The sequence below is a fragment of the Thunnus albacares genome, chromosome 20, assembly GCF_914725855.1.
Source record: "Thunnus albacares chromosome 20, fThuAlb1.1, whole genome shotgun sequence".
In the NCBI taxonomy this organism is placed as follows: Eukaryota; Metazoa; Chordata; class Actinopteri; order Scombriformes; family Scombridae; genus Thunnus; species Thunnus albacares.
Genome location: NC_058125.1, coordinates 13052340 through 13079294, shown reverse-complemented (window position 1 = coordinate 13079294; position 26955 = coordinate 13052340). Strand labels below are relative to the sequence as shown.

General features: G+C 40.0%; 1 protein-coding gene across 1 annotated transcript; it reads right to left on the bottom strand.

Moving 5' to 3' along the window:
• Positions 1-878: 878 nt before the first annotated feature.
• erbb2 (erb-b2 receptor tyrosine kinase 2) lies at positions 879-26388 on the bottom strand. The gene is made up of 27 exons (XM_044337554.1): positions 26010-26388; positions 17661-17812; positions 17265-17445; positions 16986-17126; positions 16785-16850; positions 16554-16669; positions 16278-16419; positions 15829-15957; positions 14747-14888; positions 13907-13980; positions 13585-13675; positions 12415-12617; positions 11809-11938; positions 10759-10849; positions 9633-9787; positions 9500-9547; positions 9165-9303; positions 8941-9063; positions 8737-8835; positions 8459-8644; positions 8139-8294; positions 7979-8054; positions 7480-7626; positions 7109-7206; positions 6692-6883; positions 5318-5705; positions 879-5227 (listed from the first exon to the last, which is right to left on the bottom strand). Exons 1-27 carry the CDS (start codon positions 26080-26082, stop codon positions 4860-4862), a joined length of 3906 nt encoding a protein of 1301 aa, XP_044193489.1. The 5' UTR covers positions 26083-26388; the 3' UTR covers positions 879-4859.
• Between the last annotated feature and the right edge of the window lie 567 nt (positions 26389-26955).

Genomic DNA, 26955 nt, shown 5'->3' with positions numbered 1-26955 from the left:
TGATGAAGGTGAAAAGAAAAAGTAATTTAGCTTTAAAAATTTCTAAACAATGAGTTGGTCTCTCCTCCTTGATACACGATTGCTGTAGTTTTACTTACCATCACTGGGTGGCAGTAGCAGCTTGTTGTGCACAGTAACCTGCAGTAACATAGTGCAAGCAAAACTATGTAGTCTGTTAAACTGACCAAACTGAAAGGATAGGTTCACAATTTTTCAAGTCAGGTAATAGTCATGTAACCAAATTAACATTGACACATTTTTCTTGCTGTAACCATTCCTCCTGCTCTTACTGACCATTTAGAGATCCCTTCATAATAGACTTTTAATGTAAGTGATGGGGGACAAAATCCAAAGCCCTTCTTCTGTGCAAAAATGTGTTTTAAAGTTTATCTGAAGCTAATATGAAGCTTCAGCTGTCCAAATTAATCAAATCAAGACAATATATTTCAAAGGTACTGTTTTCAAGTGCCAAATGCCCTCTTTTTGTTACAATACTTCCACTGCAGATGAAGAGGAAAACACTGTCGAGACACAAAGAGGGAATTTTTTTTACTAAAAAGACTAGTCTAATGTTTTAGTACAGTCTGTATGAAAAGGAGGAATGATGACAGCGAGCACAACCTGCCTCATCATATGGGCACCTGACTACTGTTTTTAGACAGGCTTAAAAAATTGTGAACCTGTCCTTTAATACATTCAGTCAATACTTCACAATTAAAGTCAGTTTTTAATCATAATGGTCAGGACAGGAAGTCATCACAGAGTAATGGACCAATTTTTCATACCATGATTGATCAGTCGGGAAACTGAGGGGGAAGAGAACTGAAGTTTGGGATTTCTGGCAAGTTTTTCAGTTTATGTTAAGGAATGATCAGAGCACAGGTTGGAGGTTTAATTGTTTTTTATGCTTTGAAGAACACACAGCGTATGCACACAATTCCATATAAAAATGACCATTTCTTCATAAAATATTCTCTTATGTATTTACTCCCCCCCCTCTCTATCCACAGTAGAGCAACCGGTCACAATGTATCCAATCAAATTAGCTACCAAAATGATTGACTTATTTATATATACACACACACTACGCATTTACATTATCGGACTTACTGACCAAACTGGTAGAAAGGATGCATTAAAAAACATTCACATGAAAAGTACAAAAGATACATTTTCTTCAAAATGTAAATTACAGATATTTAATTCTATAAAACCTTCAGCACACTCCCGTTAGTTTTTTCCTTAATTCCTCTCAGTCACATCAGACTTTAAAACACACTTTTATAGATAGTAACACCTATAAAAGCAGCCACAGGCACCTTTTTTCATTTGGTTTACGCCCCGTCTGCTCAATCTCATCGCAATACAGTTTAAAATTACCCAATAAACATGAATATTCTTGACATTTAGCAGATTCCAACCTGAAAGTCCTGTATTTATTTAGTGCACTGCCATGGTTTTATGTCTACCCATCTGTAAAAGAGCAAAACCTTTCTAATGAGGACGGCAAGTAGATGTTTGTTTTTTCTCGTCTGTCAGATTCCAACAGAGACGTCTAAAATGAACAATTTATACAAAAATGACACTACAGTGTAAACACCAGTACATTAGTTGATTGTATTTAAAGGTGTGCATCACATTCTCAAAAAGGAAGAGGGAACGTCTATGAGCTGTGCTATAAAATAGTACATTGTTATGATCCTGGGAAAACCTTGTATCTCCAGCAGAGGTGATGTCCACGTTTGAAGGTACACATTGACTTTGTTTTACCAAAAGATTCCTCCCATCTTATGGTTGATGGTTTAAAATTCAACTTTTGGAAATTTGGGGGGATTAATGGCACCTATGGGTGCTGTCCCAAAGTCAAGGGCAGGGGCTTTGAATACTTTCCTTATGGGTTGAGAAAATACTACATCAAATGATCTTTTAAAAACTTTTTATATACCACAGGATCAATGCAAAAAAAGCATGGTCAATCTTAAAGGACATGTTCACATTTTTTTCAAGTCTGTCAGGTGCACATAATTACAGCAAATGCTGTAATTATTCCTCCTGTTCATATTGACCATTAGAAGACCCATTCTTAGTATGCTTTCAATATAAGTGATGGGGGCAAAATCCACACCCTTTGTTTGTGCAAAAATGTAATTAAGCTTATCAGAAGCTAATATGAGGCTTCATTTGTCCAAATTAGTAAAACCAAGAGGATATCTTCCAAAGTTACCATCTTTTCACTGCAAATTTCCCTCTTTCTGTTACTATCCTCTCAATGCCACTCAGCAGAGAAACACTGTCCGGGGAAACACAAACAGGGAATTTTGTATTAAAAACACTCAACTGTGGAAGATTTCTACTTATTTGACGCACGTGGTCGACTGAAGCCTCGTATTAGCTTCAGATAAACTTTGAAATTTATTTTTTTACAAAATAAGGACTGTGGATTTTGTCCCCCTTTGAAAGCACTTTTAGAGGGAATCATCTAATGGTCAGTGTGAACAGGAGGAATGATTACAGCAAGAAAAACATGTCTCAATGTTCATATAAGCACCTGACTGTTGTTTTAAGACAGACTGGAAAACTGTGAATCCATCCTTTAAAGCTGCTTTTCTCTTAAAAACTTTGTGGAGATATGAGGGCCTTACCAGCAACAATACATATGAAAGGTTTCATTCCAAAACACTCAAATCCACTGTATATATAAAAACATGAAACAACTGTAATGTTAATCTTATCACTCAAAAAATAAATTTAATTCTGAACAATGTTAGTATATAATAGCAGAAGGTATTAAAATATGTTTTGATTAATAAAACATATTACTAGTATGTAAGAAATTGTTATATAAAATCAGGTATCAATTTTAGAGATCTTATTGTATACTCTTCAAACTTTTCTTTGAACCCGTATGAGAACATCAAGATAAAAGATAATTTCCCACACACTTTGGAGTAAAACAGACGTGATGATGGGGGTATGGTGGAGGCTTGTACACATTTCAACAAAACTCTCAGCCTTGCCACTCTTCACCTGACACATTTAATTCATTGAGTGGGGAATCGCTGAGAAAATATCCATCTCAGAGAGGTTCATATGTAAAAAATTATCAATGTTGAAACTCACTCAGTAGTAGCTGGATGGCAAGATGCAGTTTTAGTATGCAACAGGAGAGGGAAAAAATCACCCAATATCCTGTTTCAAGACTTAGAAATTTTTCCGGATTACGAGACTCAAACACTGACCCACATTCTGCAGCAGAGTCCGAAAAATCTGCAGGAAAAAAATAATTTTTTTCCTGTCCAACGCTGTGAAAACATCAGTCGCTGGGATGAGCGAGTTGGGAGAGTGCTGACTTTTCAACAAGAACATGGGGTCAGACAATGGCTCCATTGACTCTGTTTGACCTCCCCCAGCCCAACACCAGTTAACATGAAAAAAAAGAAAAAAAAAGGAAAATCAGTCTTCAAAAAAATGCTGTTGATTATTAACTAGGATGCCAGTGGGTTCTCATCGAGTGGAATTTGAGTCATGCATTGATTATCCAAACCGAGCAGAGCAAATTTTGCATCATCAGAATCACATTCAGCTCCAGTGTCTAGTGCGTTGCTCACTTTTACACAAAAATACAAACAGAAAAACTGCTTTTTGTTCCGTAAAGGGTAACAAATACATGTATATACACATGCAAATTCTTCACTTTTCTTGGAATATATTCACCAATAGCTTGTAGTGCTTTCTTGCACAGTCAACGTCCACCAAAACCAAAAGGCTCATTGTGATAACACAAGCCTGAGGGGGCATATGCAATATCCTACCATGTAGTGCATTGTGCATTATTTAAAATGCAAATAATCATCTTTGCAAAATAGTAAATTCCTGAAAAGTTAACTTAATTACCAGTACACATCTGTAAAACAAAAACTGAATTTTTGAGGTTTTTGTAGCCTATAAAGTCTGCTGCTACCTCATACCTCATCTGTCACCACAAAGTAGCTGCAGCCACCGACACTAACAACCACATACATCAGTGCAGCACAATGCCTCTGTCTTCTACATACAGGATGCCTTTCTTTCAGGGAGCATGTCTACTGGCCAGATGGGCTGCAAGGCCCTCTCTGGCCAAAACAAAATGGCTTTTGAGTGTATTGAAGACCCCCATCAGGTCAGGAGAAAGTGACCAGAATACTAAACATCATCTTCAATGCATATTATGGCTCACTTTGTCAAAGTGCTCTATGTTTTTCTCTGTTTAGCTGGGCTGACTAGCATATCAGGATGCACAGGGGAAGTGAAGGAATTACAAATAATGCTTCACATGTAGTAGAAACGACACCAACTTTAAAAAAAACGAATATTTAAAAAAAAAAGAAAAAAAAGAAAAATCAGCATTCATTAATCCAGTCAAATGTTGGATTCTGAGATTAAAAACTTCCCCTGTTCTCCTTCGAGTACCATGATGGATTTTGACAGATGTGAACTCCTTTGCTTATCAAGTACTGAATTATTTACAGAGGCTGAGTAAACTTCTTTTTTTTGGCACCTAACAGTCACATAGAGAGTGCAGATTGCTGAGAAAAGGCAGGAATACGAATGATGCCATTGACACCAGATTAATGCTACAGAGTATTGAGTCATGGTGTGTCACAACTGGGTGTTTTGGTGATTTCTGCCAAACACCGTCAACTACTTTTTCTATTCGGACGCTTCTCTTCTCTACAGAGTAGATTCAGTTCCACATGTGCCCACTATTCCCAATATTAAGCACACTTAGCACACACTAAGCTCAGTTCTGCCGTTCTCTCGCTCCACGAACACAACCTGCGACTCCTCTTGAGTTCCTCACATCACTTCCATTCCCCATCTCAAGTATATCCACTCCAGGTGTCCGCTAGTCCCAGATACTCTGGATTCTCCGCCGTGGAGGTCACAAACCCGTTCACCTGCCTGGGCATTCCTTCGTCTCGCTCCACTTGCCCGGGGCCGTCCACTGCTGCAGCCCCTGCTACAGCTTTGGCTTTGGCCACAAGGTCCAGGTAGTACGGGTTGTCAAAGGCTGGGGAGGTGGAACCCCTGGAGCTCATGGGGACCAAGTATCCCGGGTTCTCCACACTGTGACCAGAGCTCAGGCCATTGGGGAGGCGTCGGTCCACTTTGGAGCCTTTACGAGGCAGCGTGCTGGGCCGCTCAGGGATCCCCAGCCTGAGATCCTGGACTTCTTGGTTGACATACTCTGGAAGAAGGAGAAACGTCAGACCAAATTAAATATCATACATTTGTATTTATTTTAGAGAGTCTACAGAGGAAGGATTCTCCCGCTCACCTGGCAAGGCATGATTATGATTATGCCCATGACTTCGTCTGGGCAGTGAGTGATGAAAGTGATGAGGATGATGAAAGCCATTTGGCCCATCTGTCTCCAGGTCATCCTGGCTGCCGTTGGGGTAGGTGGGGTCTTTGCAGTAACGGCCGGGGCTGGCCGGGGGCAGCGAGTCATCTGGAGGCCCATCCAGGAAGACCGAGTCAGACTGCCCGCTGGCTGAGGGGCTTCGAGCCAGAGTTGGGTATTGGGGAGTCCACATGCCATTGGAGGTGCTACCTCCTAATGGTAAGGTGGGGTACTGACTGCGGCCAAGAGTGCTTAGGGAGGAGTACATGCTGCGAGGGCCACCGGCAATGGAGGGCTCAACATCTAAGCCCAGATCTCTACTCTGCTGAAGAGAAAGGAGACATAGATGATGAATGAAAAATAAACAAGAAGGTGAATCCAGACAGTCACGGGTTCCCAGGACTCCATGTCTACTATATGTTCAAAAAGTTAAGCTGTTTAGAAAGTTCTTGCAAATTAGACTACAGCTGGTTTGAAATCCAGTTCAAATTTAATTTCAAGAAGTCTGTCTCAGTCAAAAATCACACTACTTAATTATATCTACCTTGACAACTATATTACCTAAAAATTATGCAGCATTAAAAATGATAAAACGAAGTAAAAAATACATCAAAACAAGACAAAGAATCTACAGCCATGTTAGCAGCTCTGTGAGGCTACTTTAGCACAGCAGCACTTTGAGCTAAATGCTAACATTTATACGTTAACATGCTCACAATGATGCCAACATGCTGATGTTCAGCAGGTATAATGTAAACCATGTTGGTTTATCGTGTTAGCATGCCAACATTTGCTAATTAACGCTGAAGTGTAGCTGAAGCTGATGGAAATGTCATTGGTTTTGCAAGTATTTGGTCAAAGAACAATACAAATTGAAATTAGGATGCATCATCTGATGATCATAAATGTACAAAATTTCATGGCAATCCATCTCATTATTGTTGACATATTTTAGTGTGTCCCTAAATCCCTAATAAGACATACTTGGAAAGTGTTTACAGATTCTTCCTTCACTTCCAGAGCAATTAATGCTGGTAGGTTAATGATGCTTAAAACACAAAGTCCAACCTGATAACCAAATAAGAGTGCAGACAGTCTGTCCTTCAAATTAGACCACAGCAATAAAAATTAAAAACAACGATTACAGAACAACTGTATCTATTGCTTGGATCAATGGTAAGCTTTTCAGTAAAAATTAGTAGTAAAAGCCCAGAACAAAGACCAGTCGCAGATTCTTCCAACACAGATAATTAGTCACTAGGTTCAGGACATAATAAGAAAAAAAAATTACTGTCCTGTCCCACTGACCCTGTATGATTGGTGTCTAGATGGCCCGTTGGCTTGAGACCCGTCTCCCTGAGCCCTGGGAAAGAGGTTTGGTTGTGGCACCAGATACTCCTCAGCATCCAGCAGTTCCCTCATATTGTTCCCCTCCTCCTCCAGAAGCATCCGGAAGAACTGGCTGTCCACTGGGCTGGACATGCTCATTTGCTCATCATTCTGCAAACAGAGAAGGAAAAACATGTAAAAAAAAATTGGATGTGGAGCTTCAGTGGAATATGATGAAAGAATGTTGATGTATAGTATTGTGTTTTTTTTATCTCTAAATGTACAACATAACTAAAAAAGCAGCACACATGAATGTCTATGACAAATAAAATGCTACAGTGTACATGAGCATTACATGATAACAGTCAACTTTGGAGGCTTTACAGATACACATACCTGAATAACTACATAACGAGGTGGATCTCTGGCCATGGCAGTAAAATCATTCACCAGATCTTTGAACCTTGGTCTGCTGTCTGGGTCAATCATCCAACCTGCCATTCAAACAGAAAGTCAAGATCTCAATAAATCATCATTTACTACTTTGTAACCCTGTTTAATGAGGAACAGGTGACAGTGAAATACATCCGCGCTGCCTCTGAAATCATGACTTTTTTGATTGAACTCGGTCAGATATAAAATGCATTGCAAATTAAGTCCATGTTCTTATAAAATTTGCATATGTACTATCCCATTGAATTAGTTAATTGTTTAAAACACAGACAAAATGTAAAAACAAATGTGCAGTAACAACTACGACTACTGACATTTGACCATGATCATGTAGACGTCAATGGTGCAGATGAGGGGCTGCGGCAGCCGCTCTCCTCCCTCCAAAACATCTGGGATTTCCCTTGCTGGGATCATGTCATAGGGTTTAGCACCAAACGTCATCAGCTCCCATACCGTCACCCCTGAGAGAGAAATGTACAGTTAATCCAAAGTTACTACAGTTACAACATTTAATTCAAAGTAAGATATCTACCAAAATGACAGTTTTTTCTACTACAGATTTGTAGCAGTTTGGAAGCACAAACAACCCAATGCATGAGTTACTACTGTTCCAAATCATGATGTCTCTACCCATCATAACAAATGTGATTCTAAAAAATAAACATTTATCATGAAAAAGGACACATAAAACACTTATCAACATCATGTTACATCATTAAAATTGAGGAATTAACCAACTAGTTTCCATACATGCCTCTACATTTGTTTGACATTATGTCGTTAATGTTACTTCCGGCACTGAGTGAGACTGACCGTAGCTCCAAACATCACTCTGATGAGTGAACTTTCTGTGCAGAATTGACTCCAGAGCCATCCATTTAATCGGCACCTAGAAACACAGATACATTAACAAAAAAAAACAAAAACAAAATTTTAAAAAGCAGGTGCTCCTACAATCACAGCCGTACTGTACCTTCCCTCCGTCCGCGTGATATTCAGTCTCATCTATATCGAGCAAGCGGGCCAGGCCAAAGTCAGTGATCTTCACGTGATTTGGGTTCTTCACTAAAACATTGCGAGCGGCCAAATCTCTGTGGACCAACCGGACCTCCTCTAGATAGCTCATCCCCTACACCAACACACACGCACATATCCATCACACACAGATCCACAAATGTACAAACTGATACCACATCAAATTTGAAAGGAAAAAATAAAATATCAGAGAGGGAAATCAACAGTAAGATTCAGACAAAGTCGTTTCAGATGATATTTTGTGTCCTGTTTACGTACCTTGGCAATCTGGACGCACCAGTTGAGGAGGAACTGGGAGCCAATGCGGTCCTTGTTCTCCCTGACGTAGTCGAGGAGGCAGCCGTACGGCATCAGCTGAGTGACCAGCTGCACTGTGGAGGTCAGACAAATCCCCAGCAGACGACACACGTAGGGGCTGGCCACCCCTGCCATCACATAGGCCTCCTGGGAACGGACGGAGGAAAGATGTTGGGAGTTGAAAATTGTATTTACGTGGACTGTTAATGTACATGTGTATGTATCCGGCTTGTACTTACATCAAGGATTTCTTTATTGGCTTTTGGTGAGGTGTTCTCTCGTAAAACCTTAATGGCCACTGGTATCTTCACGTTTTCCCCATCAGGAGCCCACACTCCCTGAAACAGTGATCAAAACTGTTCACCAGAGATCTAAATCTAAATATAAAATAACAACAAATGCTTCAGTTTTGATGTTTTTTTTTTTTTTTTTAAAGAACTGACCTTGTAAACAGTACCAAAAGCCCCTGCACCCAGCACCCTGAGCTTTTTCAGCTCAGTCTCTTTCAGGATACGCATTTGAGCCTGATTGGGTGAGGCACCGCTGGGTGTTAGAGGCTCCACCAGCTGCACATAAGAAGAAAGCAGAAGGCAGATTCATTCATTACTTCACTTCTGACCCAAGTACAACTTAAGTGATAAAACATCAATATTTACTAAGTGCCCACCTCGTGCTCCTGCAGGATCCTCCTCATGGTCTCTTTCCTCTTAAGCTTCCTCTGTCTCCTCAGGTAGAAGACAAGCAGAGCCAGCAGGATGAAGAAGAGCACCACACCACCCACTGCAGCCGCTATGGTCGTACCCGGTCTAAACAGAGAGACACAATGCTTTACAGTGAAGGAAAAGACTATTATAGTCCGAGAAACTCAGCTAGGCCGAATTTTAAATAAAATTATCCAAAATAACTTCAATCAGGTAGGAAATTGTACCGAAATTACTTGTAAACAAAACAAGTTGCACATAGAGACACCTTTATAGTGTCTGAACAGTGAGAGGACCTCACCCTGTCTTGGTATGAATGGGGCAGCCTCTCTCATCCATCAGAGTGCAGCTGAAACACAGAGACACTTGGGTGTGAAATAATTCTCCCTGTGTGTACAGAGTGCGTTTGGGTGTGTGTGTGTGTGTCCACTCACGACAGTGTACAGTTGGTGTTGCAGGGCAGACAGTGTCTTGTGGCATTGCTGTACTTCCACACAGTATGCTGATCCTCCTTCACACCGCTTGGACAATGATCCACACAAGACTCACCGTCCTGGAAGTTCTGACACTCTGTGCACTGGTCTGCACCCTGGAGACAGACGGAAGGCATATTTGGATATATCCACACAGGTATAATAAGGTGAATTTAATTTTTAAGATTACTTTGGGGCAATTTTGCATTTATTTGATAGTTTTTACAGTATAGACAGGAAGGAAATCATGTGTCACATAGTGGTGGTTCCCAACCTTTTTGTCTAGAGATCCCATGAAACAAGGTGGTGTTTACTTATGAAACCTCCTAACAGGTTAAGATCTTTGAGTGGATGATTTTTCATTCTCAGACTGTTTCATTTAAGGCATTTTATAAATGTTTTTTCTTTTTTTGAATCCCCTTAATCATCCTGTGACACCTCAGGTTTGTCCTGCAGCCCTTTGTGAGGGTTCTGGCCCCCAGGTTGGGAACCATTGCTCTAGACAACTAGACCACAGGGATGCCCCCCAGATTGTAATTTGTGACTTGACTTTTAATTTTCATTGCAGTGTAAAAGTCTGAATAATTGTCCTTGTACTGCTTTTATGATATATACTGAAAAGTTTCAGAATCATATTTCAATGCATATTCAAATCTACAGAGTAATTATTACTAATAATTATTTTTATTATCTGTCTTTTTTTGATTAATTGAGTTATTGTTTCTTGTTTTGTCACACTAAACGTCCAAACCTAGAAGGTAATCAAAGTAAAAGTACATAAAATTGCAGATAAATGTTTCAATTGTTTTATCATACTTTTTAAATTTCATTTTTATGTTATTTAAGAGTGATATTCAAGCAATCAATGCCCAAAACACGCACACATCTTTGTGTCTTCTCAAAGTCAAAAAAAAAAAAAAAATCATAGTGATTTCTGCTTTCCAAGGACTTGAGTTGCATCCTGAAACTTTTTTGCAAGCTAAATGATTGATTTAATATCAGAAATCATTACTATTGAGTAGGTTTAATTTAGAATGAAACCTGCCACTTAACCCCACTCAGCACTGTACGCTCAGAAACATCTTACCGGGCCATGACAGGACGCAGAGCCGTTGAGAGGCCGACACTCTGTGTGACAGGCGACACACAAGGATCCATCTGTGTATTCACGCACAGGCCTGTAACACAAGCACAGAGGGAATGTAACAGAACATCCCATAACATAGTCTGGCATTTGTTGGGTGCTTTTATCTGAAGCACCTGACAGAGTCATAAGGACATACATTTTTAGAAAGGGGGGCCCACGCTGCAAATAACCGCCAACCCTGATACTGTCAGACTCTACCTGATGAGCAGCAGGACCACATGTTCACTGACTCAAGGATGGTAAACCAATAAAATATACAGTTCTATGTATTAGATAACTTTAACTTTAAGTGTAATTATACTTTAATCATCTAATGTTATTGGTGTTTTTAAAAAATATGGTGTCAAATTTATGATTCCAAGCACTATGTAGTACATAATATATGCATATAATAATGTATATACATAATGACACATATATAATGTTTATGCTTTTTTTGTGACTTCATCAGAAGGATATTTTTGACTTTTTGTATCAAACTGTAGGTCAACTCCAGATCAGCAGAAAGGTAATAAAAACCTGCACAGAAACCTACTAGTTCACCATTTCTATTGATTATAGACTAACAACTTGGAAACAAAATGGATCTCTATCGAGTATTTTTTCTACTATGACATCAATTAATGTCACTTTTAGTCCTGCTACTGTGCAAAGAGCAGGTCAAGTCCCGAGTGTTATCAAATCTATTTGCTTTGTTCATGATCTTTATTTGCTTAAGGGCGCAATTTAAATTAAAAGCTTTCAGATTGATTTACTGTTACTGGTTTGGCATTTGGTATTGACTGTCAATCCATTTGACCCCGCATACATCCACTAGTTCACCTTTTACTTCAGATGGATACTTGCATGCTTATTTTGCTTTATTTAGCCTACTTGTTTGGGGATTATTATTACTTCCAGTATACTGTAATATTTGAAACATTGTCACTTGGCTTTTTATTGATTTAGTGCAGCCACACCCACAGAAAACACACACACAAACTTTCTTACCCCTGATAGATGTCACACTGCTCTACACACTCAGTTCCTCGTTGGAAAGCCTTACAGGACACACACTGGCTGGGCCCTGGGCCCCAACAGCCCCCCTCACACAGCGAGTGACAAACACGGCCCTCTGCCTCTGAAAACACATGCAGAGACAGACACAGCAGAGCGTGATGAGGCTTCTTCCCATCAAACAGTTATCAGGTTTCACCATCACTGTTATGAGTGTGTTTTCTGCTGTATTTTACAAATTTGTGGGCGAAGTTTCCTTCTGTTGCTCAATGAGAAATGTTTAAAAATAACAAAAATGCACATTAAAACTCTTGATAAGGATTGCGCAGACAAACTGCCCCCATATCACCAATTTCAAAGTGATAACATGCAATAACATTCATGAATGTTTTTAAAAATGCAATCATAGCACTGTAGTTTCCGCACTGTCATTGCTGCATTTCTGTTGCAACAATAAACTGAATCTTGTATCTGATCAAAGTATTTAATCCAGATAAAGACAGCAACCAAGAGACAAGAGCTCGATCAAAGTGCAACCACAATAACTTTAATAGGCCTCGGCATCGCTGTGTTCTACTTTAATTACGTGTGTTTACCTACCACAGAGTTTGGGATCTTGGTTGTGGCTGACGATGTAGTGCGGTCCCTGGGTGGGATGGAGGAGAGTCCCCCAGGGCAGGGAACTGGTGTAGCACAGCTGGGAATTGTTGTGCAACAGGACTAAACCTCCACTGATGCTGCGTAGTGAACGCAACCCGAGTGACTGGATGTGTAAGTTCTGGATGGCCAGTGAAAACACACCCCTGAACACAGAGAGAGAAGTATAAGTTGGGCCCAATTATAATGTTTTCTTTTAAATTTCTAAAAATGTATTCAAGACAGCTCACAAAGAAGGCTGTATCAACGTTGCATGTACAGTAAAAGTCAGATTTAACACTTTTTAACAATGAGGTCTGGTAGGTTGCATCGGGATCACAACAAATGGTTGAACTACAATCTGAGATTCTTTCCTATCATACAAGTCTACATGTGAGCAAGTGTGACAATAAGGTATGAACAAGAATCTTGTATAAAACTGGAAAGATGAAGGGGATTGTGCAGTTAAAAGACTTTAAAAAACAAACCCAAAATAGTATTAATGAAGCACAATGAGGAAAGAAACTGAAAGAAAGTAAAAGTGTGTCATGAGTGAAGAAATAACACTGTATATAGATAAAGTAACTGAACACGAATCACAGGAAAAACTGCAGCACTTCACTATTTATCAAAACAACAGCCCATAAAGTCAGACCATGTTGTAAAATGCTAAAACCTTTCCAGACAAGCAGATCTCACACTTGTCTCTATGACCTAGATTGAGCATGCTGCACTAGTTTACCATCACATAGACTCTTATTGTTATCCAGGCTGGCGTGTGCTGCAGGTTAATGCAGCTGTGCTGGCTAATAATTAGCCTTTATAACCCTGAAAATGAACAAACTGCCTCAACTGAACCAGAGACATAAAGTCAAAAAAGCAGAGCACAAAAACATAAAGGCAGTGGCATGTGGTAACACAGAAAGAAACTGATGCTATACATTGACTTGAGATATGAGAACACTTTGTAATATATATTTTTTTGCATTTCATAAAATACTGGACGTGAGGGCAACTGAAATCAGTACGATGAGTGAGTGGTTTTAGTTTTGAAACTGGTACAGGGAGGTTTATAGGCGACCAAAAGAAGGACAGGTGAGCATACAGACAGATGTGGCAGTTTAAAAGTCTTACTTGTAGAGCATTCTGCCTCTGATCACCTTCAGGTTCTCAAACACACTTAAGTCAATCCAGTTCTCTGGCCAGGCATCAATGTACAAATAACCTGCAAAAGCAAATCAGACAAAGATGCTAAAAACACTAACAGAGGAGCCATAACATGCTCTGTATACAAGACTTCCATGTGGAGCTCAGAAAGAACATTAGATTGAACTGGAAAATTTGCATTTGCAAATTCAGAACTAAAACACAACTTAAAAAAATGAATAACCTGCTTTTCTTTTCTTGGTTAAAGCTTAACAAAGGGCTAAACAAACTGTTCCTCAGTGTTCAGTACCTGTAATCTCCTCCAGGTTCTTGAAGGCGCTCAGCTGCTTGAGAGTCAGGCCTGATGTGTTGGTCACAGGGTCCCTGGATGAGCACATGAGATTAGAGTACAAATTTTACATGCATAATTATAATATAATAATTATTATCTTGTAAAATCTCTATTCACTGATGCATGTTATCTCAGGTTTGTGTTTACCTTTCACAAAACAAAACAAAACATTCACTTTCATTGTGAAGAGTTGGCACACACTTATGAAGATAATCCATTTTTGACATCTCAGATAGGTGTCACATTGGCTGATCGAAAAACCTTTTATAAAACCTTCACAGAGCAACTAGTGACTCAGCAAACTAGTTTGATGTACTGTATATGTTATTACTGTACATTAGTTCTTCTCTTTACTCTTCACTGTATTGGCATGAGGTGCAAATATATCTATTGATTTCACTCCCCTTACAAACATGAAAGCAGCTTTTTCCCCCCAGACGAAGTTGTCACTGTAAAAGTGAAAAATGCCTAAGAAAACAAACCAAGTTTAGATTTGAAGTACATTTGAGTCCAGTAATCTGTTTGGCTTGGGTGGCAACCTTCTGTTCAACTCACACAAAGAATCTTCCACAAACGTTGCTGCAAACTCAAATATTTGAAGGGATATTTGAAAAAATCCTGAAAATAATGCCACCAAGGCTAAAGTATCCTACAGGTAGGACAGTGTCGCTTAACAAGTTCAACTTCAACTGAATTAACTACTTTATTTAGTTGAGGTTTTTTTTTTAAATATATAGAAATGTATTTTTGTGAGATAAAAATGTACTTAGGTTATACTTATATTTGTGTAACTCTTACCTCTCAAAGCTCTGAGGGAGGAAGGCCAGACTGCCAAAAATCTTCTTACAAGAGTTAAACTGCTCCACATTAGAAGAGGTTACCATGGTGACAACATGGTTGTCCATGACGCCATGGCTGTCCATACCCAGACCATAACACACTGCAGAAAATTAACAGATTTTAACCAGTTCATCTCAAATCCAGAGATTACATTTAATTTACCAAACATGTCTAACATAACAGGGACAGAATAATCAATAATAAAACAGGACATCATCAGCATAGAATGAAACACATTGTGGTGTATTGTGTATATTGTATACAAGGGTACAAGGCGGTTGACAAATAGCTAGTGGTTCAAGAGCTAGAGCAAAAAGGAATGGGGAGAGAGGGAAGCCCTGCCCATTGCCTCTAGCAATGTTCATATATGGAGGAGATGCCTTACCTGTAAAAACAATTCCACCTGGGGAAGAGTATTATGCTTCAATCATATTAGTAAACTGTTCAAAACAATGAGGGACCTGCCATAGATAACACCATTCAAGATTAAAAGCTTTCTGTGCGTCCATTAACTGATGGGTTTTATCCATGGTTAACCTTTTCTTAAAAAACCCTGTCTGCTCTTGGTGTATAAGATTATGTATCTTTTATCTTGTTTATGTAATAGAGAAACAATAGCTGTATTAATGGTTGTTGTGAATGCACTTTTTGAAATGGCTGTGTTAAGGAAGTTAAATAAAACCTCTGGGGGTATGGAATGATAATAGACAGTCTCAGCAGTATAATTTGCAGTTATGTGATAGCTGGGGTCTGTCTCTAGTCTGGACCCCCCTGCCCTGAAATCGGGAACTGAGGTAAAATTCAATAATGCAGATTGGCATAAATTATCAAAGTTATCTAAATTTACCAATCTTGATTCATGAGACAAGCTCCAGATGCAAGAACAACAACAACAACCTACTGCAGAAACAGGTTGGTTCACTTTGCACTATTGTCAGCATGCGACACATCAGAACATCAGTACATGCAGTGCAAATCACCTGTAGAGGAACACCGTGTCACTGACACAGATAAACGAAAACAAACACACTGACCCCCACCTTTAGGACAGTCTCCTTCACACTTTTCACATTTCTGCATCTCGTTTCCATCAGGATTGGTGATGATAACTTCTTGGTTGGCTTTGGGACAAACCAAAGTGCAAGCCACATCCATAGCCAGGTAGTTATCTATAGACAGGAGACAAAGTGTTCAAAGGGCATCTTTGCAGCAGTAAAAAAAAAATGAAATGGGTATGTTGAAATGGGAAGCTGGTAGCCTAAAGGCTTAGAGAAGCAGGAGTGTGATTGTAACATTGCCAGGTTTTGAATCACTGCTGTTTGTGTGGAAATCTTGGCAAGTAAAGGACTAAATAATCTTATCTCCTCCTCCCATCTACCATCATCAAGCAAGGCTCTTAATCATCAGCTGCAATAGTGGAGCTGCACAGTGGCCTCTAGCTGAGCACTGTGTCACAGCTTTCTTAGATTTATTCAAAATAAGTTCTCACAGGGACACGTCTTGACACAGGTGGCTCCAAAGCTGAACTTCTTGTTTGGGTTTGGTTTGGTCTGAAAGGTGACGGGGTCATAGATAGTGGGTGGAGGACAGTTGTCCTTACACACACCACTGTCGTTGAAATGACGACACGCCTGGAGAGAAGAGGAAGGAGGAAACGTGTTATTACACAAATGATAAAGGACTGCCTGACAACACAATGGGATTACACAGAAGATGAGAGAAAACAAAAAAAAATCTGATAAGTGTGTGTGTGTGTGTCATTTACCAGACAGTCTGAGTCTTTGGGTCCTGTGCATCCAGCAGCACACTGCATGTGACAGCAGTCATTGGACAGACGTCCTTTACACCGCTGACAGCCAGACGCACAGTTGATTCGGGTCACTTTGAACATAAGTGAAAAAATTTCAGTTGTCAGCTTCACTTCACCAGCTCTGGACTTTCTCCAGCAAGAACCAAATAGCGTTACTGTCATACTGTGCACATGATGTTAACTCACAGGTTTGGCAGTCCTGTGCGGTTTCTCCCCAGCAGCTTGTCTCACATGCAGGGGAACAACTTGGACCTGTAGAAGAAAATCAACAAATTGTAAAGCAAGCAAATCTCCTTTTCATACACATGCTGATGTGCTTTTGCTTGCTGTTATGTCTTAAATACGCCTGTGTGATGTTGAATATTTCAAAGCCAATCTGCTGCTCACATTTAGAGGCCCGAGGCTGCAGTCGGTGCTGCTTGGCGTGGATGTTCTGCTCATCCAAAGTGTCCCTCCACGTGATGTTCTGGGGATCTGGGAAGCACAGCTGGGGGTTCCCCCAAATATACACCCCACCCAACAGGATCTCTGCAGGGGAGATGATGTGTAAGAGGAGCTCATCAACTTACTGTTACAGTAGATATTAGATGAAAGGAGAGCATAGTTCTTGTTCAGTCCAGTCAGGCCATAACGGATTTGGGCATTAACGCTCTACTGTTTTCTGACCTGTGAGGCTACGAAGCCGGAGTGTACTGAGCCCCTGTCCGTTCAAAGTATTATCCAGCACTGCCAGGGCATAGCTGGTGTTGTACAGCTGGCTGCCTCGGATGATCCGAAGGTTGTCCAAAGGCACCAAATTCACTGAAACATGGGCTACAAGTACATAGCCCTGCACCTCCACAATACCCTGGAGAACAAGAGATGAAGAGAAAAAAACTGGAGCAGAACAGAAAACCACCCTGTCCTCCTGAATAACACTTTTGTTTTTATTTGTTTCCCTCTCATTCAGTTTGCAACTATTATGCTTCTTTTGTGGCAAGATTAAACCAGGTTTCCATTTAAACTCCTTTTTCTGTCTGGCTAAACGTATGCAGGTAATAAAAAAATAAAACTTGTGTATACCTGTAGGAAAGAGAGGTCAGGCTGTCCATGAAGGTGTGTAATCTCCAGGTTGCCGTGGACGACCTGACAGCCAGTGTAGAGCAGCTTCAGGGTCTCGTAGTGGTTTTCCAGGCTGGAGGGCAGGGCCAGCTTCATGTCTGTACCCAGGCACACTGCAACACAGAGAACGTATGAATGTATGGTGCTTTTACCAATGTTATATCATCATAAATGGAATATCTTTGGAATTGGGACTGATGGTCAGACAAAAGAAGAAATTTACAAACCACTACATGATTAATTGATTTACTTTAGGTTACAGACAGCAGCTCTTGTGTTAGATATTCAAAGTCCAAATGACTGTAAGGATTGAGGCTTCTACATAGTTCGACGGTGTCACTGTTTATGAGCAGCCTTGAATGCATACTTTGAAATACAAACCACATGCACTGCCTCTGTCTGTGTCTTACTGTGTATGATATATTTTCCACAGGCCACAGTGAGCAGAGATTCCCCACGGTGGGCCATACAGCATTACAATTCATGACTCGCAGACACATAGCTCCCATGCTTTAACAGGCAGTCACACAGTGGACAGTCCCTCCTCTTCTGAGGTTATAAATGACTTCCTTTGGCTTCCTTCCAACAGCCCTTCAATAGTCAACCCACTTTTCCTGATTGAGGCCACCCTCCCCTTGTGCTATCTCTGTCCCTCCTTTTGGAGACATGGCCGGATGGACTCGGATGCATCATCTGGGGAACAGGAGTGCAGGAGGAGGGTGATTTTCATGATAGACTGGGGCTCATCAAGGTTCAGGAGACACTGTATGTGCTCAAGTTGTGTTCTTATCAAGTATGTGCATCTGCCACGTGTAAAGTCTCTTAGTGATGCTTGAGTGCTCAGAACTTGACTCGTATTACAGCTGCTGCAGCTCACCAAACACAGCAACAAAGTATTGGGTCATAAAGAGTAAATAAGGTCTGCATTAAAAATCTGACAGCATGCTACTGAAATCCTCAATGCAGCAAATGCGTCTATGATTAATAGTGTGGCTGCCGAAAATACACACCCAGTCGTTGCAGCTTGTGTCAGATATCAAATCAAATGCCTAATCACTGCCTCCTTCAGTGATGTCATCATGGAAAATAGCTTTACACGTCGAGCCAAAAGGGGAGTCATGCTTTTATTCTCCAGCATTTTAAATCCTTTTTTATTAAGACAGAATATCCAAACAGAAACAGAAACTCTGTGACACACAAACACACACAAACATGGACAGCTCCAGCTCTAGGGATTAGGTAAATGTGCCGTAACAGAAAGCACAACAGAGCAGATTTTCCATTTCTAAAAAGTGTGTGTAAAGCCAGTTCTCAGCTTCCTCTCCTTTTATTCCCTCATTGTTTGCTCTCCAAAAAGTCTCTCAGCAACGCCTGTGTGTGTATGTGGGGCCTTGTGAGGAGCTGCCCACTTTTCCATCTCCATGGCTTGAAATATTCTCTCCCGATCTTGTTCTTTTATCCCTTCCTTTGCTTTATCTCTGCACTGTCATGTTACTATCCCTGCCTTCCTCGTCTAATTTCAGTCACTATATCTTTAGTTGTTTTCGTTATCTACAAACTTCCCCTTTGTTCCCCCCCCAATAATTTCTTCCTGTCAGTTCCTCTCAGAGTCCACTGGCCATTGCCCACCTCTTTTTGGATTCTGGAAAGTGTCATTTCACAGGAATGTGTGTCTTTGCATATCTTGAAGATGACACACTTGCATGTATTTCACCAGCGAGTCGGGGAACTGAGACTAGGCTGCAGTTCAGTGTCTTGTTCAGACACGTCAGCGACCTGTGACTCTCCAGGTCACAAGATGATCCTTGCGTCTGACAAGTCACCCCAGCACACACACATAAACTAATGCCACTGCCATGGACATCCAAACAGACACACACACACACACACACACACACACACACACACACACACACACACACACAAGATTGAGCGTGTTCATGCTGTCTGGGATATGGCCTCTGCACACAGGCAACTTGCTAGACAGGTGGTTTTGTGGTCGGATCCTTCTGTGTTCAGTGAGATGTTTGACTTCAGACATGCAATCTTTTAACGGACTTCTGTTCATTTCAGTCAGTGTCAGTGACAGTGTCAGTTTGCGCTTCTTTGCATACAGAACAAGCGAGCATTCATTGTGATCACATTCAGTGTTCTGGTGTAAAGACGATGCAGGGTTAATGCTTAACAGGAACGTGATTCAGCTTGATTTGATTGATTATGCTATCTATTTCACATTTGTTTGAGTTTCAGTCACCTACGAGTGACAAGACCTTTGCTTGTTTTAAACATGAAACAACTGACTGTATTGGACGTGTTTTATGTCTTCATCAGTGTTTAAAATCAGGCTGAAGAATCCTTAAGGCATCGGTACGCTCCAACCAAAGTATTGGTGGGGACTGTGTATGTATCTTGGCTGGGGTGTGCTTGAAACAACCTAGTTTATACAGCGTGTTGTCTGTCTGACCAAACTCAAAGATGGAATGAAAAGCTGAAAAGCTGGCTGTCTGACATGCTAAACATTTCAATATGGGGAAGACGGCGCGCTCATTTTTGGACAATGTATACTGGAAGGCATTCATAGTGACAGAAATAGCTTGAGAAAGAAGTACAAACTGTGATTACTCATCTCCACACACCTGACCAATTGTTGTGTTGAGTGGGTGTGCTTGTTGCATTATCCCTCCCAAAAATTTACTGACACCTTTTCTGTAACTTTCCAAAACGGACAATCCAACAATCGTGCCTGCTTCACCCAGTGATTGGTCAGGTGTGTGAAGGTGAGGAAGTAAGCAGCGTTTAAACTTCTCTCTCAAGCACTGTTTTTTCATTCTTTACACAACTATTTCTGTCACTTTTTGTGTCAACAACCGAGTTCAGCAATGTGAACACCTTCCAGGAGAGACTACCTGAAAATGTGTGCTATTTTCCTGGTATTTAAATGTCCTGCCCCTCTCTGTGATGGCCAGCTTTTCACCCCAGCATGTGCATGTATATGTGTGGCCGTTCGGAACAGCTATGAACACTTTTGCTTTTTGCTGTATGGGTTTGTCCTTTTTGAACATGCCCCCGCACTTACGCTTGCTTTGATTGAACTTTTCATGATGGAAGCAATGCTGGTGCATGACTGAATAAAGGTGGAGAAGCATGCAGTGTGACAGTGCAGAACAGTCAACAAGATGAGGCAGTCTTATGGGGGCAAATCAAGTGGATATCTTCCTAAATGCATGTCTTTTTAGTACAAAATTTTATCTTTGTGTTAAACAAAGAGGGAATTTTGAACTGAAAAGACTAATTTTGGAAGATATCCAATTTCTTTTCCCATATAAGGCAGCTGAAGCCTCATATTACCTTCAGATAAACTTGAATACATTTTTGCACAGAATTACATTGAAAGCACATTTGGAAGGGATCTTATATTGACTAGTATGGACAGGAGGAATGATTACAGCAAGCAAAACCTCTGTCAGTGTTCATAAGGGCACCTGACTATAGTTTTAAGACAGACTTGAAAAAATGAATCTTTAATCTGGTTTCCTGCAAGAGAGGATTTAACAACTCCAATCTGACTGTGTCTTGTATCGGTGTGCATCTTGAAATGGTCTGTAAAATGAAGCCAGCTTGAAGCCACACCTGTGTGTGGCAGCGCGCCAGTTAACACAGGGAGTGTGCATGTGTGTTTACCAGTGTGAGTACGCCAAGAAGTGACATAAACATGATGGCATCGATTCTGCTGAAGGAGTTAAGTCTGAATCAAGGTGGAAAAGCTTGCAGTGTGACACACCAGAACAGTCAACAAGATCATCTAGCCTCCACTCTGCTCTAACGGATTAGATCCCATCAAAGCTCAACACAAACAGAACAAGCTGATCCAACAGGACTTTCTCTCTCTCTCTTATTAGCCCTAAGATTTAACATTCGAGATTCCAAAAACTTAAATGTGTCCAAGTGGAAATTTACTTTACAGATAGTAGTCCAAAAACAAATACAATATACAACACAGCACATGATCCATATATCCTACACTGTCACCATGAATTATAGAAAAAAGAAGGAAACATGCAGTCCTGCTTCCAATGCAGAGCTAATCCCAGCAACGTGTCCTGCATAAAATTCAAATTTCTCCCAACCTCCCTGAACACATTCTTTCTTATCCTTCACTCTAAGACCGAGGAAGAAAAAACAGGTATTGCTCAACAGACAAGCAGAACAGGATCTGTTATGTGCTGGAGCTACAGACACGTACTCCTCGCTCATGCCCTCTGTCATCCACAGACTACAATCACAATCACAAACACACTGCTGCATAAGACAACCTGCTGCATACTTTCTGACATGTTTACCACAGTTTGAAAACACCTGCAGCTGCATTCAAATGCAGATTTGACTTTAAAGGGGAAGGATTGTGTGCGTGCAGACAAAGAACAGATTAATGTTTAAAACATAATGAATGCAAAACTGGATTAGGACTAGGACATGATGGGAAAATACTGTCTGTTTTCTGATATCAAGTATTAATGGGATTAATTGATTAATCATTTAGTCCAAATGTGAAAAAAATGTGAAAAATGCTCATCACAATATCCAAAGATGTTTCATTGACTATCAAGTATGACAAAAAAGCTGCAAACCCTCTAATTTGAGAAGATACTACCACTAAGCATTTTTTTCTTGAAAAATGACTGAAATGATAAACTGATTATCAAAATAGTTGCCCCTTAATTTTCTTTTGATTTAAAGATTTAATTAAGATTTAACTAAATTAACCATTGCAGCTCTAATATCACCAGTTTTAAGGTGTGGAAATCATCACATTGTATGATAATGGAGGTCAAACTGAATTTATCATTTTCAACCTGCAATCTCAAGTGTCAATAATTATTGGGAGGAGAAATCTGACAGTGTAATAGTTTTGTAGTGTTAACTTGGACGACCAAATTTAGTGTTGCAATTGATTAAATAGAGAAATACTATAACATGATTACAGTGATGGACAAGAAACAATAAATACTGATATATTGCTCACAGCTAGGTTGGACAACATCACCTATCACAACATTCATTAGAAACTATTTCCATATCAGTAGCTTATTATCTGCTATACACGCAGATGTATATAGATGAACTGATGTTAACTGCACTGGACTGTATTGTGATAAAAAGTTTTCAAATAATATTTCCAAGTTTGGTCAAGATTTAACTTTATGTAGGACTTATTTAATTTTATTTACTTATTTCATCAAGATGTAAAAAAAGGGAAAATTTGAATAGCAAAATATTTCATCAAGATGTAATTCCACTGGATAGATAATACTGAATTGACATTTTCATCTCCTTTTTAGGGTATTTTTTTAAGCCATTCGTGCCTTATTTTTTGACAGCGACAGTAGAGAGGTGACAGGAAAGGAGGGAAGAGAGATGACATGCAACGAAAGTCTCCTGCCAAACTCAAACCACGAGCATTGCCCACCAACTATAAATAATTAACAAAAAAGAAAAAAGAAAAAAAAATCCTCAGTAGAAAATTGGTATCTACAGAAGACGTGTGCTGAAAATCAATGATCAATCAGTGAAATAATAGCTTATTCTTAAGAAGGCTGCTGAAAGACAATGATTCATTGCGAAACTAGTTTCCTTTTGTGGATTTGTTTTACTGTAAATGCAGCCTGAAGGTGTAAACCAAGAAAAGCACACAAGAAGGTGTTGAAAGTTTCCCCACAAGGCTGGTAATGAAGCCCAACGGTGGCCCCCCGTCCTCAGTGAGTTAGATCACTAACACGCAGTCTAGACTGGTGAGTCACGGCTGGCTGAGTTAACCTGTCACTGAGGCCAATTCAGTAGGACTTAATCACTTCACAGTAGGTTCGGCTAAATGGGTGCACTGGAGTGTGACAAGGACATGAACCCTGTGAATATTGAGGCTACTGAACAGGTTGCTGAAGAAGTTTAGTTTTGAAAGGATTTCTTCTTACCACTAAAAAGGAAAAACAAAAACACAGCTGCAACTACAACCACTGACATTGAGAGTCATGTTGGCCACAGGACATGTTTATGTGTGTTAGTGGACAGAAATACTGGCATAAGATGACTTCATAACTGAAAGTAAACACAGTTGAGATTTGTCCACTTGTGCATGATGCATCGCTAAACTCAGAGACAGAACTGACTGATGAACCAATCACGGTGCTCAGAGTGAACCGATGCTACAGAGATCAACACTGTGAGAGAAGTGCACCAACCTGTTCCCACCAACAATGCAGTTTTATTTAGAAATCACTTCACCTGTGACTATCAGCTTTGTTAGAGAGTGTGTGTAGTAGTGCTGCTGCTGCTGCTGCTGCTGCTGCTGTTGCTGGCAGCTAATAAAACAACTGTGGCTATATGGATTATTAGTTCTTTATATATTATTCCTATTTAGAGATTTCACCCACAACTAAAACACATATTTCATGTTATTAATTTTTTAAAAGCTATGTACTGACCTACTTCCTCTGCAGGTTTTTGTTTTTTAGCAACTGCATGTCAATAAAAATTGTATTGTAAGAGGAATTCTCAGAATTACTGATGTCAATATTTTTGCCATTAACTTGAAGCTTTTAAAATCAGCTGACCAGGCTTATTATTGATCTCTGTCAATACTGAAGTCTATGCAACCACTGACATGAAGTAGGGTTGCAACTAATGCTTATTTTCATGATAAGTTGTTAAACTAATGCTTATAAAATGTCAGGAACGAGTCAGAATTTTGCTGCAGCCCAAACCCCATTTGCTTTTTTTCCTTTTATATATTATATTAGTTCTGAGTTATTTCATCTGAACAACAGAGCAAAACCCAAATATATTCAGTTTATTGTAATGTACGACAAATAAAAGCTGCACATCCTCACTTCTGAGAAGCTGGAACCATCAGACGTTCAGCATTTTTGCTTGAAACCTGACTAAAGCAAATAATCAATCTAGAGCTGCAACAATCAGTCAATTAATCAATCAACAGAAAATTAATCAAAAATTAAGTCAACTAATCATTTTGAGCATTTTTTTTTTTGGAAAAAAAAAAATCTCTGGTTCCTGCTTCTTAAATGTGAATAATTTCTGGTGTTATTTAGTCATCTTTGACAGTAAATTGACACTTGATAATGATGATAATCTTTAGACCTGGCTACAGCCTTAAATAGAACATCAGCAAAATAATTTACTTCTGATTGATCAATCAACCAATCATTTTATGGCTGCAACTAACAATTATTTTTTCTTGATCAATTAATCTGTTGATTATTTTCTAATCAATTAGTTGTTGTGAGGCCAAGATGACGTCCCCAAATGTCTTGTTTTGTCCACAACCCAAAGATATTCAGTTTACTGTCATAGAAGAGTAAAGAAACCAGAAAATATTCACATTTGAGAAGCTGGAATCAGATAATTTAGACTTTTTTTCTTAAAAACATACTCAAAACTATTTAATAGTCATCAAAATAGTTGACAATTAATCGACTAATCGTTGCAGCTCGAAATCATTTCAGTTCTGATAATCTGAAGAAACGATTAAGTCAAAAAGTGTCATTTTTCCAAATGAGACCCCAAATATAAATATAAATATAAAACAGGAAGAAATAGTATTTATGGGACTATCTTGCATATGTGGTGAACTTGTTTGCACTTTCAGTTAGCTCTTGTTTTACTGGCATGCACTCAAGCACCAAGTGTGACAAGTGGCCCTCTATCAGACAATGTCCTCTTTGGAGCCAGAAGTGAATAATTGACATCGTCATGATCCTTGGCACACAATGCACGAACTGTTGTTGTTGTTGTTGCTGGGATTTGTTTTTGTTTACGCGCAGAGCAAAACTAGCCTAACGTCCTCCTGCACGCGCAAGTCAGTCAGTCAGTGTCTCCTGTTTGTCCACAAGCCGCAAAGCAGGTTCTCATATTTCTTTACCTGTCCCAATGTCAATGCTAGCAGTGTTTATGTGTGCAACAAAACATGCCTAAAGTGTCAACGAGCGTGTTTTGTCCAAACAGTAAATCTCATTTGACGCTACTTTGTGACAGGTGTGATTTTTCCACCTTATCAGCGCTTCATAAATCCCACGAGCCACCACAACCGCGACTGTCTGCGCGAGAGAGAGGGCTGCGGACTCACGGAGGAATGTGGTCTCAAGGCAGAGATATCAAGCTCTTTGTGCCGAGCTGAACCTCGAATATTTACTTAAATATAACCTACACACTATACTCTTATATTCTAAACAGGCAGGCTGTCTGTTTTGGTGACAACCGGGCCGTTAAAAGACGAGAAAGGCTGCGAAAGTTACCCACCTTCTCTGCCCAACGCGCCCGTCACTCCGAGCAGCACGGCCCCGACAAACAGCAAACTTCTCGCCGCCTCCATCTGCCGCGACCGAGCGCCTCTAGTCCATATTAAAGTTTGGTGTTTTTACTGTTCCCAGTGAGGGAATGCTGCGTTCACACCTCTTCCCGTCCCTTGGTTGGGTTTTTACTTTTTCTTTTTTTTTTTTTTTTTTTTGGCACGTTTGGAGTCGTTGCTCGTTTCCCAATCTCAGTGACTTCCTCCCTGGAATTAAGTGCCTGTTGGTAGTAAAGCGTGAGTGCGCGCAGGAGTAGATGCGCGCTCCCGTGAAGGCCTGAGCGGGGAGTGGCAGGTTGAGTCAGCCCGCCCTCACTTCAAACTGGCTGTCAGGGGCGGCAGTGACTTTACCATCGGAAAAGGTATTCAACTGTTTGGGGCCCCCAACTAAAAGGCCCCCAAAAACAGCTACAGATTTATTATGATGATTATGAATGAAAACATTGTACTACTACATTTACAGATAAATGTTACTGGTTATGTTGCAGATTCAGATTTTACTCATAAACATATAACAATTAAAATATGATGCATTATTATTAATTAAACTATCCAGCATGATATAAAAGGCACCGGCTAAGGCTACGGAACCAGTGCAATAATTTACAACTATTGACAAGGAACGGGATCGTCTACAGGCTGTTGGTCCAGACTGGTTTTCTGTGCAGATAGTAGTTTGTTCTATTGGTACAGAATGGGTTCCCAGAATTTATTGCCAGTCCTCTTGTAGACCAGTAACCAGACATTTTTTTTACTGTCACATCAGGCAATTTAGTACCGTTAAGTGGGACATTTTTTTTTTACCACATTTTACTGTTCTAACCCAAACCATGATCTTTCCTTAACCCTAATCAAGTGGTTTTTGTGCCTAAACCATTTTAACCCAAACCATGGGAA